The sequence below is a fragment of the Lontra canadensis genome, unplaced genomic scaffold, assembly GCF_010015895.1.
Source record: "Lontra canadensis isolate GAN:19392208 unplaced genomic scaffold, GSC_riverotter_1.0 scaffold87, whole genome shotgun sequence".
Taxonomy (NCBI): domain Eukaryota; kingdom Metazoa; phylum Chordata; class Mammalia; order Carnivora; family Mustelidae; genus Lontra; species Lontra canadensis.
In genome coordinates, this window is record NW_022631081.1 from 4,673,780 (window position 1) to 4,694,628 (window position 20,849).

At 54.4% G+C, this 20,849-nt stretch overlaps 1 protein-coding gene across 3 annotated transcripts; it reads right to left on the bottom strand.

Moving 5' to 3' along the window:
• Nucleotides 1–5,477: 5,477 nt before the first annotated feature.
• On the bottom strand, nt 5,478–20,074 carry GAL3ST1 (galactose-3-O-sulfotransferase 1). 3 transcript variants are annotated; one of them, XM_032883414.1, is made up of 3 exons: nt 19,927–20,074; nt 7,668–7,807; nt 5,478–6,839 (listed from the first exon to the last, which is right to left on the bottom strand). In XM_032883414.1, exons 2-3 carry the CDS (start codon nt 7,796–7,798, stop codon nt 5,696–5,698), a joined length of 1,275 nt encoding a protein of 424 aa, XP_032739305.1. In that variant the 5' UTR covers nt 7,799–7,807; nt 19,927–20,074; the 3' UTR covers nt 5,478–5,695. The 3 variants fall into 3 exon arrangements, with proteins under 3 accessions (XP_032739305.1, XP_032739304.1, XP_032739306.1); XM_032883413.1 differs by lacking the exon at nt 19,927–20,074 and adding an exon at nt 12,699–12,984; XM_032883415.1 differs by lacking the exon at nt 19,927–20,074 and adding an exon at nt 10,692–11,041.
• Nucleotides 20,075–20,849: the final 775 nt, after the last annotated feature.

Below are 20,849 nucleotides of genomic sequence, written 5' to 3' on the forward strand. Positions count from 1 at the left end.
TTAAAATCCCCCTCTGAATATTCATCCCAAGCCCTAATAAAAGGAGACTGCTTACCCCTGTTCAGCGGAGCACAGTTTTGGAAATTAATCCCCTCCATCTCCTTCTTTGCTGCAAATAAAGATCATTTTGAGAGGCAACACCAACTGGTGTAGTCCGTTTCCACCTGCAGCTCACCAAGGAGCTGACCCCCTTGGGTCCCTAACAAGAGCATCTGTGTGCATGGGGCTTTGCACACAGTAGGTACTTGTCTCAGTCTGGTTCGCCCCAAGGCAAACTCAGAAACAAGGACTCCAATGCAGTAAGTTTTTTCCAGAGGTGATCCTGGGAAAACCCGAGGCGGGAGGGAGGGGAGAGTGAGACGGAAGATGGACGACAGCTGCACAGGGAGGGTAAGCAAGCAGGTGAGGCAGAGCCCAATCCCTGTGGGGACCAAGGGAAGGCAGCATGGACTGGGCACCTCAGAGTTCCCACCTGACGGTTTGAGGATATTTACATGCCAGCTTCGCACAGTCTTGGGTCAAGGGCAGCTCCAGGCACGGTCAATCCCGCAGGCACTGCCGGCCTGCTGGGCGTGTGGCTCTGGAGGGTGGAGAAGGGCCTCGGGAAGTGGTGAAGCTTCGTTCTGGTTGGAGGCCAAAGGCTTCGATTGTTCTGGGAGCCCCAGACTCTTCCTCCCCATCTGAACAGAGCCTGGAATAGGGAAGGGGAAGGTCTGAGGCCGTGCAGCAGTTGTGTGACCATGGAGACTGTCTGAACTTAGTGCTCACTCAGGACACTGAACCCCACGTGCCCAGCACCAAGCAGAGCACGCACGTGGATGGCCCAGCTGAGCCCCCGATGGTCTTCCCTTGGTCTTCCATGGGGGTAACTGGAGTGGATCTCCTCCTCCTGTAGGACCTCCTCAGCACCCCACAAACCCATAAACTAGAGCTTTAGCCCCTGGGGCAAATGCAGACCACCCTCCCCTGCTGCTTCCCTGGCCCCTCCCCTGCTTCCCCACTCCCAGCTCCTCTGGTCCATCCTCCAGCAGCCTGCCTCCAAGAGCCTTCCCCTGCTCCAAAGTCCCCCTTGGCTCCTTGCTGCCATGGAGAGAAATTGTAAATCCCTGAGCTTGAAGTGCAAGTCCATCTGGGGTCCTTCCGGAGCTGATTTTTCCTTCTCGCCTTCTTATTCCAGGACCCTTGCCTCTCCACTGTTTCCTGTCCAGCTTTTGCTTCTGCTGTTTCTTCTCCCTGCAACGACTTTCCTTGCAGTATCATCCTGCATCCAGTATCTGCCTCCCTCAAAGCCTATTCCAAATGCCTGGTCTGCTCCTTTTTCTGCTCTGTATTCTTCGCTGGCAACTGAGCCTCCCCTCGCCGACTGAAGTCCTATACCTCACTGTCATCAGCTCTCCGCCCAGCTGTTGTGAGCCCTTCACAGGTCCCTGCCTTGGGCTCCTTAAGAAGCTGGTTCATCTTTGTATATTCCCACCTGAGCACCCATCAAGGTACATTGTACACAGAAGGTGCTCAATAAGAACTTAGCAAAGACATGACGGCAAGGAAGTTGGCAAGGGCTATCTCTCCTTTCACAGTTTCTCTACTGCTCTCTAGTACCCCTGGGTTGTCCCCAGCCTGCCCAGGACCTACCTACTCCCCAGAGTAAGTGTTTCCTTGGGTCCCTGCCTCTACCGGTCCCTGTCAACTCTTACCTGACCTGTGTCCCATCCCAGCAACACATGACTTTTCACCTTGTGAATTCATTCCTGCACTTGCGTGCTTTGGCTAATGTGTTACCTTCCAGTGAAAATGAGGGCCCAGTCACTTAAGGCAAGTAGGCTCTGGAATGCCCTCAAGGGAGGAAATAACTTTCTCTTGCCCTACTGGCTAGAATTTCAAGCAGATTCTGCTCTGAGTGCAGAGCTCTACACAGGGCTCCATCCTATGACCCTGAAATCATGATGAACTAAAATGGAGAATCAGATGCTTCACCAACTGAGCCACCCAGGCATCCTTCTTCTCTTCCCTCCTCCCTTCCATCCATCCCTCCCCTCCCTTCCTCTTCTCTTTCCTTCCTCCCTCCCCTCCTTCCTTCCTTCCTCCCTTCTTCCCTTCCTTTCTCCCTTCCTCCCTCCCTATTTCCTTCCTTCCTATCCCCTTTAAACGTTTATTGAAAACCAACTGTGTGCCGGGCACTGGCCTGGGTACTAGAGGCTGCTTGTGTCAAGACAAACGCAGATCCTGTCCTGGAGGAGCACACCATCAGTGCCTGGCAGACAAGCACCTCTGCAGTTGTGCCCTGGTGAGTGGAACTGAGATGGGGAGCCTGGAGGCCCTAAGCTAGCTTGAGGGCTGGGATGTCGGGGAAGAAGGTCCAGAGGAGGCGGCAGAGTTTGCTTTGGAGTCACTTAGCGATGTTAGGCTTGCAACAGGAAGGACACTTTATGGTAGAGGGAAGAGCCTGTGCGAAGCAGTTTCATGGCTTCTCCCCAGGGGTGAGGGGGACCATGGAGTGCTCAGAACCTAGGATGGCCTCTGGCTATCAGTGGATCACAGGGGCAAGCCTGGGGGAAGGGATCCAGGTGAGGGACAGAGGCCTGACCCAGAGCAGGGACCGGGCACAGACCATGTGTGTGTGTCCTGAGGCTGCTGTGTAACAAAGTGGCACAAGCTGGATGGCTTTAAAACAACAGAAATTTATTCTTTCACAGTTCTGAAGGCTGGAAGGCTGAAATCAAGGTGTCAGTAGAGCCATGTTCCCTCTGAGACTCTGGGTAGAATCCTTCATTGCCTCTTCTTAGCTTCTGGAGGTCAATGTTGACCCTTGGCATTCCTTGGCTTGTAACTGCCTCACGCCAATCTTGGCCTGTCTTCACATGGCGTTGTCCCTGTGAAGGGACACATGACATTGCCACTTCTTAGAAGGACACCGGCCGTCTTGGATTAGGACCCACCCTAATGACTTCATCTTTACTTGATTAAATGTACAAAGACCCTATTTCCAAATAAGTTCAGTCATAGGGAAGTGGGGGTTAGGGTTTCGAGGTATCTTTTTAGGGGTTACAATTCATCCCATAACAGAGAGGAACAGGTAGTTCTACTGAATTTCTCCCAGGGCACAATCATGACCCTCGCCCTGGCTTTCACCTGTAGGCCCAGGTCTAATGCCTGGGTGCCCCCAGCCCCTGGCGGCGGCGAACGTCATGACCAGCTAAGACCAAATTTGGTACCATGGCGCCCTCTGCTGTCCAGGTGTGGCAAGAGCAGTGTGGCTCCTGGGGATTAAGCAGCTCTGCCCCTTGGAGACTTCATACATTTTCAACCATTGACAAGACCTCCATCCCGAGGCTGAGGTGGCCAACTAGAAGGCACCGAGGGTCTGGAGGCTGCAAGCACCAGCCCTTGGTGTCTGACCTGGGTTTGCATCCTGCCTCTATGGCTGCATGGCTGGTTGACCCTGGACTTGTTGCTCAATTTCTCTGTGTTTTGGTCGCCTCCTCAGAAGAGCAAAGGGGATTGTTCATGTTCCCATGGGGCACAGAGCTGAGCACAAAGTGCCCGCTCATACCAGTCAACTTCTCATTTTTAAAATATTAATTATGTTAATAAATGAGGTAATAACTGTAATGTTCTTAAAACAAACCAGGCAGATAGTAAATGCTAATGGAGCAATTTATATTCTTGGCATCTACTATTTGCCAGATTTATTCTCCTTGGATCCCTAAGGGTTTAGAAGTGCCAATATTAATAATAAATAATTAGATGGCATATAATATTATTATCGGTATTTATAGGCCCTTAAGGTCCAAGGAAATAAAATTAGGAGGTTCCACAAGCCCAATATATTATTTTATTGCACTAAATCATATTTCTCTTTGACAAATAAAATGTGTATTGGGGGAGATTATCTCATAAATTTGGAGTCAATAATATCTTGGCTCTTTCTTTCTTTCTTTCTTTCTTTCCTTTCTCTCTCTTGGCTATCCTTCCTTCCTTCCTTCCACTTAGTTCTTTCCATATGAATTAAATAAAGCCTTCAAAAGTGTCCTTATTTCTTGCTGCAAAGAACTTTAGGAGGCTAAAGAGGGATGGTGAGTTCAAAACTCCCCCAGGCTGACCAACCATCCTGGTTGCCTAGGGCTGAGGAGTTTCCTGGGATTTGGGAACTTTCAGTGCAAAAACTGGGACAATCCCAGCGTACTGAGACAGTTGGTCCCCTTAAGTTCTTTCCACCCTGCTTGGACCAGAAACTCACTCCCAGGAGAAAGACTGATTCAAATCCAGGGAGGGGTTAAGAGCTCACTTATCTGGCCTGAAACCCAGTTCCTACAGTAATAAGATGGTGACCTTCAGTAAATCACTTAACCTCTCTGAGCTTTGGTCTATAAAGCTGGGATGTTGTGGATATCCAGATAAGGTGTACAAGTACTTGGCTTGGAGCCTGGTACAGACAGTTCTCCAATAAACTCATTTGGCTGTGGATTCTACCTTTTGTGTCTGGCTCCTGGCTCCTAGTTAGAGACCCACAAGTCCTGTGCCCCAGAGAGGGAACTTGTCCCCCTGGGGAGGCTGAGGGAGGCAGGTGGTTAAAGCTGAGGCATACTCACACTGCTGCAAGGCGTCTGGGGCCCCAGAGAGAAGGTTTAGTTTAGGGTCTGATGTGTACTTCAGTTAGGTCCCTTCTGATCTCTCTCAGAATGTCAATTCCCACATCTGTAATATGGGATGGTAATGGTGCCTACCTCGAAGGGTGACGGTGAGGATTAATGGGATTATACAAGGAACCCTCAGCCTGGGCCCAGGGCCTGCTGCTCAATGCTACTCCAAGAACTCCCCACTTCCCCATCACACACACACACACACACACACACACGCATGGACTCTTAATCTTAATCTGGACGCACACTCCATCCTCCCCAGCCCCTGTTCCAGTCCTACCACTTACTTGCTGTGTGATCTTGGCCAGATGACTTTCCCTCTCTGAGTTCCCTTCCTCATCTCTGGCATGAGGAAATGATAGTTCCCGCATTGCTGAGTTTTGATGAAGATGAATTGAAATAACACACTCAGCCTAGTGCTGGACACAATCAGTGTTGGGCTGGACTCGGTGACTGGTAGAGTTCCAGGATGATCGCGTGCGCGCATGCGCGCATACACACGCCCTTCCAGGTCTTGGTAATACCTGGGAGTCCTTCAACTACACAGGGCTTCAGCACCTAACAGGTGTGCGCCAAACCCTGCCACACCACTGGGCTCCGTCCCACAGACACACTCAGGCACCCGCCATGCTCTCTTGCAGGTCCCCCCATCCTCATGGGTCACCTCCCACCCAGGGCCCCACCAGTCAGCACCACTGAGGCTGATTAACAAAAAACACAACATCAAACGCCTTTACTTCTGAACTCTCCCCTTTAAGGGGAGGCAGGAAATAGAACATTCTTTTTTGGAGGGAAGGGGATTTAATTCTAAAAAAAAAACAAAAACAAAAACAAAAAAAAACCTAGAATTAGTCAAATACTGATCTGAGGCCCTGCCTGCCGAGAGCCCCGTTCCGGCTTGGCCGTGCCCGTCGCAGCAGCCCCCACCTCACCCCGGGAGCCGGGGTGGCACCAGGAGGGCCCAGCGGAGGCCGGCGGCACCCCACCCCCTGCGCCCCCATGCAGCCCCTCCTCAGCGATCCAGCTGGCCGAGGGGGCTGCGGGTGGGCGGGATGTCACCACCTCAGAAAGTCCCGGATGAGCTTCCAGAGCTTAGTGACCCACAGGTTGACGCCGAGGTCCATCAGGTACTGGATTTCAGGCGTGAGCATGCGACGGCAGAGCTGCGCGTGCCGCTGCCCAATGCTCTTCTTGAGGTTGTAGCCGAGGATGGACTTGGCGCCCAGCGGCTGCCAGGGCTGCATGGCCGAGTCCTGGATGGCGGCGGCGTCCACGGCCCGGCCCCCGTCGATGCAGATGCGCCGCATGCGCTCGTTGGCGCGCCGCAAGGCGGCCACCTCCCGGGCCATGCGCTCCCGCCCGAACGCCTCCACCTTGCGCCAGAAGCTGGCGTTGAAGTGGCGGTAGAGGCGGGCGTCCAGCACGTTCCAGGCCGTGGCGCGCCGGTACAGCTCCCCGGAGAGGCGCGGCACGGCCGAGGCGCGGCGGGCGTTGAGCTTGAAGTAGAGCACGTCCTCGAGCTGCCAGCACAGCAGGTCCTTGAGCAGCACCAGGGACTCATCGAAGTACTCCTGCAGGAGCACCAGGTGGAAGCGGCGCTCCACCTCCAGGATGTGCTCCTGCACCTGCGGGTCGCCGGGGTCCAGGCCGCTGTCGTAGCCTAGGTCGAAGAAGAGCAGGTTGCGGAGGTAGTGGGCGTTGTAGCCGTTGGGGTCGTAGTAGCGGTCCGGGTCCTGCAAGAACTCGGCCAGCTTGTCGCGGCCCGAGAGCTTCCACGTGAAGGGCACCACCGAACCGAAGTAGTGGAAGGAGGACTCGAAGAGACGGGCGGGGTCGCGGAGCACAGTGATGAACGTGGCGTTGGGCGGCACCAGCCCGCGGACCTCGTCGTAGTGGAAGCGCATGTGGTTGCAGATGATGTTGAAGCAGGCACCGGGCCGATAGTCCTGCACCAGGTTGCGAGCGAAGAAGGCTGGGTAGTCGAAGTCGTTGCGGCCGTTAGGGAAGGCGAACTTGAGCCCATGCTTCTGGCCAAAGCGGAACAGGATGTTGAGCAGCGTGCTGCTGGCTGTCTTGTGCGTCTTCATGAACACGATGTCGCGCCGAGGCTGGCAAGCTCCCGCAGAGCTGTTGGCCTGGGTCTGGGTCTCCGGCTCAGAGGGCTCTGGGGAGCAGGGCGCTGTGCCTTCTGGGGTCCTTCTGTGAACAGAATGGTGGGGAGAGTCTCAGGGGCTGCTGGGGGCCCTCCCAGAGGCAGAACCCCCAGTGCCCCAGTGTCTAAAGACTGGGGCTTGTTGGGGATGGTGGGGAGGAGGGGAGCCAGGACAGGGGACCAGACAGGCCTGCGTCCAGGCTGCAGTGCTTGGGCAGGGTGCTTTGGCCTCTCTGGCCTCACCTTCCTCATCTGTGAAATGGGGGAAATAACATCCCCTCTGTGATGTTGGTGTGAGGTCCAAGTGCGACAAGCTTGCTGGTTCCTGTCTCATTCCTGGCCATGGCATTGTCTGTTTATCTCCAATTAGCATGAGGCTGGACCACAGGAAATTTTGTAGGTTGGTTTTCAACCCAAAATAGTCAACCATTGGTGATTTCCTCTAGTTCGGCTTGATACCACCAGCTAAGAGCACCAACCATGGCAGGCCTGGGCACAGCAGCCCCATGAGGGGATGGGATAGCCTCACAGTTAGGAGCCAGGCCTGGGGCGGGGGCGGGGGGGGCAGACAGACCCCGGTCTGAATCCGGGCCTTGTGTCAGTTGAGTTCTCCTGGACAAGTCACCCCCACCTCCCGGCCCCACTGGAGCCTCAGATGGTAATCAGCCCAGCCCCACACACAGTGTTACTGGGTCCTCATACTTCTATGAAGCAGGCTCTGTTATCATGCCCCTTTTACAGAGGACACTGAGGCCCAGGGTTACACAGAGAGCTCTGCCCGTAGCACCATTTCTGCCCAGCACAGCATAATGCAGGGCCCAGGGTGCCCCCACACCCCAGACCCCACCCCTGAGCCCCCCAGGAGAGCCACTCACGTGGAGGCCAGGCCCGCGTGCAGTGGGGGGACAGCATAGGAGTACAGCAGCACCAGGAAGCTGGTGAAGAGTGCGCCCAGCACCAGCCCCTTGGCCATGGACACCCAGCGCTTCTTCTGTGGCAGCGGCATCTCAGACACCTGTGGGGTCACAGAGCAGGGCCAAGCATCAGGAGGCCAGCCCTGGGGAGCCCCCATGCCCGCGCCAGGCTTGGCGGGGTCAGGGGCAGCCTTTGACATTGAGACTGCCCTTTGCAGGCTCTGTGGCCCCCCGGCAAGGTCCACGTGAGGACAGAGAGACAAACACACAGAGAGACACAGCGACAGGGCAACAGACAGAGACGGTGGGCAAAGCCAATACAGAGAGAGACTGGGGGATGGCACAAGAAGAAGGTTCTACTAACTGTTTCGTTTTAAATTTTTTTAAGATTTTATTTATTTATTTGTCAGGAAGGGGAGGGCACAAGCAGGGGGAGCAGCGGGCAGAGGGAGAAGCAGTCTCCTCACTGAACAAGGAGTCCGATGCGGGACTTGATTCTAGGACCCTGGAATCATGACCTGAGCTGAAGGCAGCCAGTTAACCGACTGAGCCACCCAGGTATCCCTCAGTTTAAGTTTTTAAGGGTAGGGTGGGTACCTGGGTATCATCAGTTTACTTCATACGTTTTGGGGCTTCATAATGAATTTTTTTCTAAGACAGAAAAGAAGACCCTCTCCCAGTGCCCCGTTCTCCCCTCGCCCCAGGCCTGGGGCCAGCACTATTCACAAGGAATCGTTCACTTTTCAAAGACCCTGCCAGTGCCACCTGTTCCCTGTGCCACCCTTTCCAGCTGCCCAGTGAAGGGCTGGCTCCTCATCTCCTTTCACTGGTCCCTGTGCCCCTGGGTCTCTAGGGCAGGCAGATGGAGAAACTGAAGCTCCGAGTGAGGAAGGAGAGGGTTCAGGTCACCCAGCCAGACCTACCTCCTCTCTCTGGCTGCCAGCAGGCAGGGATGCCCGGGTAAATCTGAATTCTAGATAAACAATGAATAAAATTTGTGTAATTTTATTTGTTTTTGAAGATTTTATTTATTTATTTGAGAGAGTGTGCGTGCATGCACAAGCGTGGAGGACAAAGTGAGGGGGAGAGGATCTGAAGCAGACTCCGTGCTGAGCACAGAGGCCCCCTACGTGGGGCTCCATCCCACGACCACAAGATCATGACCTGAGCCGAAACCAAGAGTTGGGCGCTTAATCAACGGAGCTGCCCAGGTGCCCCCAAATTTGTTTAATTTTACTACTGCATAGCACATACTAAAAATTATTCAGCGTTTATCTGAAAATTACATTTAACTGGGTGTCTTTTTTTGTTGTTTGTTTTGGGTTTGGGGAGAAGTTTTTGGTCTAGTCTTTTGGTCTAACTGCGGCAACCCTAAACAGCGGGGGACTGAGGCATGAACTGTAAGGCGGGTAGTTCGTGCTGAGGGATAGGAGTCCAGGAGAGAGCTGGGGCTTAGGGCACCTTCCTCCCTCCCCTTAGCTGTAAGGCCAGAGCACAATACTTTCCACTCTGGCTCTAACACACATGGCATGGGGGCCTTGGGCCTCTGAGGCCACAAGAACTCATGCACGCCACCCCGTGACCACACACACGGCACGTCGCTACCATCCCTGGGGGCAGAGGCTAAGCAGCCTGCCTAGAGGAGGACCCCACATATTTCCCTCTGGGAAAGTTACCCAAGGCACCCATAAACTCTTCTTGGAGAAGGGGCACTCCAGGTCCCACCCCACCAGACAGCCCTGAGTCTTCTGCTCATCCTCTAGAAATTTCTCATCACAGGAAAGGACATGAGGAAGCAATGTGCAGAGGAAGAAGCTACACAAAAGAGAAGCCAGCCTCCCTCAGGACAATGACACAGCCCTGTTCCCTCTTAGGTGGGCAAGGTGGACAAGGCAGGGGTAAACGAGAACGGGGGAGAATGTTTCTAGAAGGCAGTTTGTCCTAGCAAAGGAGGAAGGTATAAGCTCTCCAAATTCCAATGATTCTATAGAAACACTTCGGCAGAGTCCCACATGGCATGGTGTTAAATTTAAAAAATTAGAAATGACCTCAACGTCCATCAGTGGGGGACGTTACGCAAACCGAGACCTGTTCCAGACGGAGTCCTCTGCACACGTTAACAAAACAAGACAGAGCTAAGTGGACTGGCTCAAAAACACACCATGATCTAATGATGTGGAAAAAAAAAAAAAAAAAAGAAACTTCCAGAACACTATGCCCCCAAATCCATTTATGTATACATGTAGTCCCAGAAACAACTGGAGGGCAGTATTCTAAATTTTAACAGCAGTATCCTCTACCTTGCTGGGAAAAGGGGTATATACGGGAATATTTTTCTATATTATGCATTTCTGTAACAACTGTTTTTTTAATCCAAAAAAAGGGCAAAATTTTTTCAACATATTTAAATAATAGGTGATAAAGAATGCAGGGTGGGGTAAGGTGGCTAGCCAGTCTGGTCATGGAAGGGGAGGTGCTGACCCCAGGCTGTGGAGGCCCCAAGCCTGTGTTTCAGTCACAGGAACCCCCATGGAGTCCCAGTTTCTCTTCTGTAAAATTGGGAAGCTGATAGTCCCCCCCCCCGCCCCCCGCCACCATCACTGACTCTTTCAGAGACAGAGGAGGCAAAGAAAGCAATTAGCATGTAGTTCTCTCTCAAAGAGTGTTAGCTGTTTCCCTCCTGAGCCCCTGGGGACCTGGTCCTGGTCGTCTCAGTTTTTGTCACCCTCAGGGTGGGCTCGCTGCTGCCCAGTCCCAGCACAAAGCAGCTGCATGCATCACGTGCCCCAACTGGGCTCCCATCCTGCTGGGGGACCCAGTAGAAAATAGGGCAGAGCAGTAGGCCCGGCCAGAGCCTCAGACTCCCATCCCAAACCCTGAGTGGGGCCCTAGGCCTCAGGTTCTCTCGCTTTAAAACACAGAAGGGTAAAATTCCTGCCCTCCCCAGATCCCAGGGCCCACTCCTGCCCCAGCAGCCCCACTCACCAGGGCACTTTCTGGAAATCTGGGAGGCTGATAGCAGAAGATCTGGGGTGGAGGCCCAGCAGCAGGGGGCAGACCAGCTCCCCAGAACCACCAATCAGGCTCCACCTAGCCTGGCCCAGGACAGCGCCCCCAACCAGCCCATCATGGCTTCACTCATTCCTTTGTCCACTCTGCCACTTGGGCTTCCTGAAACCATGCCTGCCCTCAGGTTTCACCTTGGAGCCCCTGTTATGAGCCAGGCCCTGGGCAGGGGCTTCTCTAGAGCATCTCACTGATCCTGCTCAGCTATCCCTGGAGGCTAACCTCCTGTCACCCACATTTTGCAAATGGGGAAATCAAGTTTCCAATGGGTGATGTGACTTGCCCAGGGTCACTCAGCAAGGCAGGGAGCAGGGCTGGGATTCAGGCCCTAGTCTGTCGGCCTCCAATATAAACCCTACAGCTTTGTCCATGGCAGCCCCCGCCCAGAGTGTCCCAAGCCCAGTCCCAAGCCTGCAGTAAGTGTGTATGAGACAAAAAGATCGACCACAGGAGGCCAAAGTGTGGCTAATGGGTCTCTGTCCCAGCAGCACAGCAGGGTCTGGCCCCTGTGGGCTGGGCCAGGGCAGCCAGGAGGAAGAGAGGAGAAACAGAGGGCACTTTGGGGGCTGGTCCCTACTGTCTCAACAGCCTTCCTGCCTGGCCTCTGTGAACTTGGGCATGCCGCTCAGCCTCCCCATCTTAGTCTCCTCACGTGTACAATGGGCACACAGCACCAAGATCGGGGCAAACAGGGCCCTTGGTAATCATAGGCAGAGTCCCTGGGGAGACCAAACTCCAGACAGGGGCTGGCTGGCAGCCAGAAGCCTAGTGGAGAAGAGTCATGAGACTGAGATTTCAACACCAGGATGCACGTACACAGACAGAGATCAATATACATTAATTATTATTACCATCACTATTGACCAGGACCCAGGTACCCAGGCCTCCCATAAGGGAGGAGAGATCCTGTCTGTGCCCAGAGGCAGACAAGCATGAAGGGAACTCATCCCTGCGCTGTTGGAGCCTGGCACCTAGTTAATGTTTGGTGAATGACCCCCATGACCCTCAGGGCAGAAGGGAGCTGCAGCTAACTCAAGGGTGTGAGAGCCACATGTGTGAGTTACACATCCAAGGGCCACCTGGAGCCAGCACCTGGGACCAGGGTCCTGCGTTTGATACCGGGTTCAGCCATTTCCTTTCTGTAGAAGGAAATCTAGGCAAGGCTGTGTCCCTCTCTGGGTCTTAGATTCTCCTCTAAAATGATGATGCCACCCCCTTGCATAGATGCTCTATTCAGGTCTTCCTCATCCCACAAGGAAAGAGCCCAGCACAGGGCTGGAGCAGAGCAGACACTGCTGGGCATGGATGGCCATCAGTATAATTAACATCATTATGATTGCCCTCCCAGGGTCCCAGTCAAGGCCCCTTCAAGGTGTGTGCCCCCTGGCCTGTGATGGAGGCTTGCAGCTGACTGCCCCAGGTCCAAGGCCATGGAGTACCATGGACAATTACAGTGTGGCCTGAGCCTCACAGCCTCCAATCGGGAATACAGCATAGCAGGGAGGCTAAGGCTCAGAGAGGGTGGCGTCACCCTCGAGGTCACACAGCACAGCAGCAGCAGACAGAACTAGAACCTGGGTCTTTCTTCCTCTGCCCAAGGTGGTGACAGTCCCAGGCACTCAGGGCCGATGGTCCCTCCCCTTCTATTCCTATCCTTCTTGGTTACCCTAGCAACATCGTCCTCCATCTACGCTGACAGCTGGCTCCAGGCCAGGCCCAGCAATCCTCCTGTTCCGTTGGACCAGCACCCTCTAGAGAACGAAAGAGAAACAGGACTCATCCCCACAGCAGGCACACAGGGAAACCAAGCCCGGGACGGTAAACATTCTGTCCTTTGGCGTCACTGCCACAACCAGGCAGGCCTTGGTCCCAGGTGTCCTGCTCCCCCAGGGACCCCTGTGCTGGGGTGGAGGAAGACACACTCACCTTGGGCCTCGGCTGGCTGCCCCTCTCCTCTCCCTGTCTGAGCCACATCTGACTCCCAGGCCGTCTCTGCGGTCACTGGGAAACAGGAACGCTCCAATGACACCCAACAGTGTTCAGCGGGCTCCCTCATGCTCCAGCGCGTGTGAATATTCATGAGTTCCCTTCCTGGGGATAGCAGGTGGCATGTGTCTGTACCCTGCAGGTGCTGCCTGGGCCCTCTGCCAGGGGCACCTTCCGGGTGGTCCCTGACTATCTCTAGACCCCAGCAGCCAGACAGCTCCTTTGCCCCGGGGCTCAGCCAGGTCTCGGGTGTCCTTGCACCAAGGACACAAGCAGCGCAGAGCCCTGCAGAGAGTTGGGGAGGCTAACTTCTCCTCGAAAGGCATCTCATTTAAGTCCCACGGCTGCTCTATGCATTAGTCCACTCTCCAGGTAAAGGAATCGAGGCTCAGAGAGGTAAACTCACCCGTACAGGGTCACACAGTTAGCCGGGGACTGTCAGAGCCAGACAGAAAATCCAAATGCAGACTTGCCAAATTCCAGGGCTTAGAGATACTGAGACACAACCAGAGACCAAGGTTTGCCTAAAATCAGCAGAGCCCACAAAAGCAAGCAACTCACCTGGGAGTCCTGACCAGAGAACCTGACCAGCTCTTCGAGGATCAGTCTGATGAGATTTCACCTCTGAGCCCCAAGTCCTTCATCAAAGAGGCAGTACAGATCGATCATGCCTCTCCTATCAGCATCCTGTGTGGGGATGGGCACACGGGACACCATGCGATTCAGGCCCGCTGCAGGTGCCGATCCTTCCCAAGGTCTTGGCAAGAAGAGGCAGTTCTCGGAGCCCTGTCCTAAATCCCAAGGGCCCTCAGGTTCACCCAAGGCGCCGAAATCTCTTACACCCCTCTCTTAGCTGGGTTTAGGTTTGTCTTCGGGTCTGGGTTCGGCCTTGCCATGAACAGAGGATACCTAGAAAAGCACCTCACATCCTTCCATCAGGCACAGGGGTCCTGGGGATCAAGGTTTACTGGTAATTGACCATCTGTTGATAGTGATCATTATTGTGATAGTCATTAATCTCACACTGAGCACTTTCATAGGCTGACCAGCTGCCAGCTCCTCTCAGGGAGCAGCAGGCATCTGACACCACTCAGATGCTTTGCCCTTTCCCCCATAGCCTCACCTAGCTTGGGAGCAGCCCTCAAGGCCCCATGAAATACCAGAGCTTAAATAGCCACAGGGAGGACCAAGAGTCCATAGTTCTCCCAGTGCTGGACTGGCCCAGGGCATGGGAAAGAGTTGTTCCATCTGTTCTAGACTGAGCTAGTTTAAAAACAAATAAATGTATGGGAAGGGGGATCAGTCAGGGCAGAGCTAGTAACAAACAGCAGAGAGGTGGTTTAAAAATGTGGACTCTTGACCAAATAGAGTTCACTCCTGTGCTCAGGACTTCCCACACGTCACACACCCTCATGATCCTTGCCACTAAAGGCCTCGTTGCCACCCCTACTTTACAGAGGAGGGAGCTGAAGCTCAAGGATGCGATGTGACAAGCCCCGTGTCACCAGAGGTTAAGGATGTTGGGCAGGAGGGAGTGGAGATCAGGCTCCTGAACAAAAGGTGAGGTCATGGTGGGGTGGGAAGGCAGGCAAAGAAGAGACACGTGAAGCAGAGCTTTCTAGAGTGGGAAGCATCGAGAGCACAACCTACGCTTCCAGCCCTGCCACAGGGTTCTCCTCTCAGGGTATTGATAGTGACATCATCTCTGGTGGGTTCTCCCCCCATCTCAGCCAAAGAAACAAAAAATAGAAAATGTTTTTAATTATAAAGACAGTACATATCATTGAAGAAAAAAATTCAGACAAGTACAGAAAACTGTAAAGAAGACAATGAAAAAAGCCCCATTCCCAGAGGTCACTGCCCTTACAACTTTAGAACAAGCCTCCCCACATTTTTTTCCTATCTATAAACCCGTACAGATGATAGAAGGGTCCCATTTTGTCTTACGCTTGCTCCCTCCTCCCATGTCAATAGGTTGTGGACATCTTTTGTGACCCCAGTGAGTCTTCAGTTGATCTGTTCCACTGCACTAGGGTTCATGAGTCCCGGGCCAGAGTTCTGGGCTCACAGTCCTGAGGGTGAGAGGAGCAGGCAGCTGCAGGTGCTGTGATGGGGGACAGGCTGGTAGGGCTTGTTGGAATGCAAACACCTGATCCAGCCTGAGGGGGACAGGAAGAGCATGCTCAGGGAGACTTCCTGGGGTTAGGGATCCCTGGTAGTGGAAGAGGCTACGTGCTCTCTGATTTCCAAAGGCAGCTAGTTCCCTTTTCTCCCTGTGTGTGGCTGAACTACATCTCCCATCCTCCCTTGTGGTTCAGCGTCCTTGTGTGACTGAATTCTGGCCAACGGAATGTGAGCAGAATAATAGCTGTTGATGTCACATGGGCGGACCTTCTCTGTGGTCACCTTTGGCATATGCTGGATGAATGGGGCCGTCTTCTATGATCTGGAGATGGGCGGGGGTGGGGGGGCCATAAGAAGGGAGGAGGCTGGTATTGGCATCACCACTCCCTAAACACCCAATTAGATTTCATGAAATGACAACTAAACTGCCATTGTGTTAAGCCTTTCCAAACTTGGGCCTTGTCTGTTACAGCAACTAGGCTTAACTAATGCACCTGTTACCATGGAATGAGCCAGACAGAGAGAAAAGCATGTGCAAAGACGCAGAAACTAACAGATATTCACCCTGGCCAGAGTGTGCAGCATGCATGTATGTCAGAGGCTGGGTTTGCAGGGGGAGACTAGAGGGACAGCCAGAAAAGGGACAGGGGCAGGCAGGAGATGCAGGGTCTTGAGGAAGCATGCTAAAGAATCTGGCCTGGATCCTGTGGGCAATGGGGAACCCTGGAGAGTCTCCAGCAAAGAAGTGAGGAGATGGGATTCCCATCAGGCTGCTAGATGGAAAATGAACAGTAGGGGTGGGGAAGGACTGGGAGAAGCCCGTAGACCTTCACAGTGGTTGTTACAGCTGTCTAGGTATGAAATGACCCGGACCAAGGAGAAGCCTGGGAATGAACTGGAACCATCTGTAGGCCATGGCATAGACAACATTTGGTGAATGATAGGGTGTGGAGGAGGGAAGGGAAGAACCCCTGTTGGGGTGACTAAGCGGGGAGTTGGCTGGGGGTGGAGCTAGTCCCTGAGTGGGGGAAGCTAAGAGAGGGGTATGTTTAGTATTGGGGTTGGAACGGCAATGTCAGTTTCAGTTTAGGACAAGTTGAGTCTGAAGGATGTGTGGGATGCTTGTAGAATATGCAAAGAGCAGTAAGATCCCTTACCTACAGCACAAGAGGGAGATCTCAGTGGAAAGAGGCATGGGCACAGAGGTGAGAACTGAGGTCAATGGAGCAGATGGAATCCACCAGAGAAAGGGGGAGGAAGGTGAAGAGCCCTGCCGGAAGAGCAAGAGTCTCCCAGGGAGATAAAGATGAAGGGCCTCTAAAGCCATTGGCTGTAGAACATTCCGTGGAGCACTACTCCCCAAGAACCATTCCCTGCCTGATGGGCGTCCCTGCTGTTTGCTCAGTGCACACACAAAGGAACAGGGTTCTATAAGATAAGGTAAAGGGGTGAGGGTTTCCTAGGGCTGTTTCTTGTACCTGGAAGGGAATCTCATGGGGACACTGGAGGAGTCTTTCAAAGTGGAACAACAAGACTCACCCTACAGTGCTTGGGCTGCATATTTGACAGCAACTATTACAGGTCTAAAGGCACCCATCCTCAGACCCAGCAATTCCACCTGTGGCCATTTGTTCACAGAAGATAACCTAACAGGAGATCCGAGGTGGGTGCAAAAGTATAGCAAAGGGGAAGGGTAGAAACAACTTAAATGTCCAATGATAGGCAATGGTTAAAAATATTACATGATATTCACCCCACGGTTAATTATGTGCTCATTTAAATGATGTCTACAATATATAATAAAGTAAAAAATACACACACACACACATACACACACAATTTTGTTTTACAAAGAGTCTGTATTACTTTGAAAAAAAAATTAGAATGAAAAAGATGTTTCCGTTTTTTTAAAAAACTGCAGTCTGGCTGGAGGACAAGAGAGAACTGGCCTACCCCACCTTGCTGTGTGACCACAGAGCTCTCTGAGCCTCAGTATCCAAAACTGGAGAAGAAACAGCAGGCACCCAGGGCAGAGAAGCTGGGAAGTGTGGACTGCACAGTTAAAGGTGCAGACAGGACAGGTTGGCCCTCCAGCCGGGAGTCCTGGCACAGCGCCCTGCAGGGACCCAGAAGTGGGGTGCCCCTCTGGAATGGAGTGCTAGAGGAGAGATGGGGAGGATCACCCAGGGAGGGAATTCACCTGAACTCCAAGCTGCTGGCTCAGAGGAGCACCCCCAAACTGTCAGCCCTCCTGCCTGCCCCCTGGGCTGTGGGGATGACTGCCAGCTGGGTCCCAGGTCCTGCAGCTGACTGAGAGAGGGCAATGTTCTTTGATGATTCAGAAGGCACTTTCTCATCTTGCAGGGTCACCTATTTCTACCATTTCAAATGGCAAACATGCCTGGGACCCCCAACAGACTTCCCAGGGTCACCTGCTAGCCATGGGATGGGTGGGAACACTGAGGCTCAGAAACTAGCAGAGGGGTTCACCAGCAAAGTCAGAACTACAAGCAAGCTCTTCCTGCTACACCGCCTTGTTTGGGCAAAGTCACCACCAGGGCTGAGTTGACCCCAAGTAGCTTCAGAGGGGCAAAACACAGCTTAACCAAGAAGTCAGTGGCTTCTTCATTAGCTCCCAGTTACTGGGAACACCGGAGGTGAGTACGTAGAAGTTGGTAATAATTGTTCTCTGTACCCTCTAGCATGGCTGAGATGTTTTTCAAAGGAATGTCATGCACTTGTTTGCATAAATAATGTAACAGTATGAAGGTTTTTAAAAGGTGCTGAGCACCTGCTATGCATAATGTCCGGGTTCTGCCCACCAGCCTCTCCCCTCCTGGAGAGGCTGAGATGCTCTAGCTATGAATTCTGACTCTACCAGTCCCCAGCTGGGTGATCTTGGGCTGGTGACTTCCCCTCTCTGAGCCTGTCTTAACAATGGGAATATTCTGCCCCTCTCAGGGCTTACTAAGAGGATTAAACCAGATGAGGCATGCAGGACCCTTTACTCAAACCTTGGATTATTATCATGACCCTTCTAGACCCACTTGGCAGATGAAATAGGACCCACCAGTGCAGACTCCTGGAAGGCAACCCTCCTCCATCCAAACCCTATATTTCCCATGCTCCGGACCTGAGTTCCCTCATCCCCAGATTTTACATCGGGGGAAACTGAGGCACAGGTAGGAAAGGACTTGCCTAACGTCTCATGGCAGTTCAGGGAGGGCACTGCTGGAATCAGGTCTGGGAGTGCCCAAGCCACCTGGAGCTGCCAGGTGGGAAAGAAGTTATCATCTGGGGCCCCAGTTCTTTCCAACCATCACTCCCCACCTGGTGACTCCTCCAGCCCCCAGCCCACTGGTCCCCAAGGGCACCTCTGCTCTCTCCTGCCCTCCCTGTCTAGAGTAGAATAGCGCTCCTAAGAGGGCTTGTTCTTCCCCGTATTCCTCACCCAGTCCAAGTGAAGCAAGAAGCCCTTCACAGGCCTGCTGCCGCGCCTGCAATTCCACCATCTGTGCCTCATTCGCCTAGGTTAATCACTGCCTCTCACCACAGTGACACTCAGTCCTCAAGGGCCCGGAGTGGTGGCTGCCAGGGAAACACTCCTTTCTTGCTGGGGGACAAGAGGGCATCTGCCCCATGTCTCAAACAGCAGTCCCAGGCCCGCTGGACAAGGGGATATGCAGGAAGCAGGCTCCTCTGTCCACAGGGAGCTTCCTTGAGGCACGGCTCGGCCTGAGTGAGAAGCAGGGAATGAAGCAGCCCGAAGTGGCAGCTGGGAACAGGGCTCTGTTGTCTCCGCTCCCAGGGTAGCAGCCTGCCCACCCCCTGAGTGTCAGGCAGAGCTGGGAGCTAGGATGGCAAGCGGGGGAGGGGTCCTGAGCTAGGGGTTTGGGGCAGCACAGGCCGATCTGGGAGCCTAGGACCCCAGAGCATCAGAGAGGTCTTGAGCAGGGCTGCAATCCTGAGATGTGGGCTGGGACAAGACTCCTGTGATTCATAATCAACTCAGCCACCTTTGAATTATGTATGACCTTGGGCAAGTCACTGAACTGCCCTGGGCCTCAGTTCCCCTTAAGGATAATGGGAATGCCCTCTTTCACGGGACAAAGTACGGTGCCGCACTATAGGGGCTGCTCTGGCCCAGGCCTGCCGGTGGCCTTAACCTCTCTGGGTCTCAGGTCATGCCCTTGGTAAAGGAAGAGGTTGGATTCTCCCAACTGGACTGTCCTCCTGAGGATTTTCATGGCACCTGTCACCTTGGCAACCCAGGGGATCGGGTGTCAGGCCTGCAGCCCTCCCTCCCTCCCTCCTCCTGGTGTGGGTTACTGCAGCCAGATGTGCAGATGCTACTGCGGCCACCTCTCCAGCTCCAGGCAGGTGGGAACGGGGAGCCCTACTGGGAAGAGACCACAGTCTTGCTCTGTGCTGTGACCAAGTACCTGCTTGTTAATGAGAGGGCAGACCAAGCTGTATCCCCTCCTGACACTGGTCCTAAAAAATCAACCCGCTGGATTTCCTATGGACCCTTCCTGGATATCAGGGCTTGTCCCATTTACGAGCTTCTCTTTGGTGGTCTTGGGCCTTCCCCAAGCAGAGGGGGCTCCATCTCTCCCCCTGGCCCCAGCCCCTGGTCTGATGCCCCTCCCCCCCAACCACTTCTGGAGAGCGCTGGTGGGAACAGGGGAGATCCCTGCCCTTCCTCCCCCAGGGCTCAGGCTGCTGTGTCCAAGATTAATCATTAATGGACTTCCAGCTCCAGCCCAGTTCCAGCCCCACCCACCCTGTCCGAGGACTGGGACAACCCTGGAAAGGGGGCTAAGAGGAAAAAACCAAGGGCAGGGCACACACCAACGTACCCCCCCAGCTGCCGACCCTCTGTCAGCCCAAAGGGCACTCATTCCCTGGAGCAGCTGTTGGCACTCTCGCACCACCCAGGTCTGAGAGTGACTCCCACGGTCCCAGTTTGGAGGTCTGGGTAGCGCCGACTGCAGCCTCAGACAGGGCACAGGCAGGCAGTGGGTGCTGGGCCCCCAGAACATACCTTAGCCCCGTTCTCCTCGGGCCTGGCGTGGCTGTTTCAGTCCCGGGCCCGCGCCGCCCGGGTGCTCACTAGGCGGCGGGGCATACCCGCCCGGGCCCCCGACTCCACCGGACCTGAACCATGCTCCCTCCGCCGCCTCCGCCGCCACCGCCACACTCCCTCCGGCCAGGTGCGGCCGCCAGCCTGGCCCATCCCCCGGTGCTGTGGCCAATAGGCGGCCGTCCACGGCCCCCTCCCGGCCCCTCCGCGCCGGCCTGGGACGCACAGAAGCCGCATTCAGCGTCCCCGCGCGCAGCGCTGCGCCCCCGCCGCGGGCTCAACAAGGCGCGTTTGTCTCGGGAGCGCCAACGGGGCCATTGTCCCACCGCTGGACCCTGAGGCTCGGCTGAGCTCCGGCCCGGAAGGGGATTCGAGGGTGCCTGGGAAACGGGGTGGCGTGGTGCTGGTGATGAGGGCAGCCCAGCTCTGGGCAAATGGAAGTGGCTAGACTAGTCGCTGAGCTTTTACTGGGTCTCTGGAATCCTAAACATCCAACATAAGGTACGGCCTCCTGCTCAAGTCAGTGCGAGTTGGGGACACGTTTTTGGGGTCTAAAATGTGGATGGGGGGGAAGGATACCTTGAGGGAAGCTCAGACAAGGGACCTATCTCCAACCAGTCTGGCCACTAGGAGGTCTCCGCTGACCCACCTCTCCAGGGTGTCCACAAGGGGTGCGCACAGCAACATCCAGATGCAGGCACCCCAACCATGATCCACCTTCTTTCAGTCCCCAGCTTCCCTCCTCACCGCAGAGGAGGACCAAGGATACGAACTCCTGCCCACCTGGGCTGGGAATGCACAGCTCCAGCTGTGGGCATTGCAAAACCTGCTCGCCACTCGGTGGGGCATGGGCTGCGGCAGAGCCCTGCTGCCCCCGCCATAAC

What these genes read in the sequence shown, in the direction of transcription:
- GAL3ST1 (XM_032883413.1), bottom strand. Translation starts at nt 12,746, where the DNA reads ATGTGGCTCAGACAGGGAGAGGAGAGGGGCAGCCAGCCGAGGCCCAAG. An exon ending in GCAGCCAGCCGAGGCCCAAG is followed by an intron (nt 7,808 to 12,698) that starts GTGAGTGTGTCT and finishes GTGACCCCACAG; the next exon opens with GTGTCTGAGATGCCGCTGCC. An exon ending in CACGCGGGCCTGGCCTCCAC is followed by an intron (nt 6,840 to 7,667) that starts GTGAGTGGCTCT and finishes TTCTGTTCACAG; the next exon opens with AAGGACCCCAGAAGGCACAG.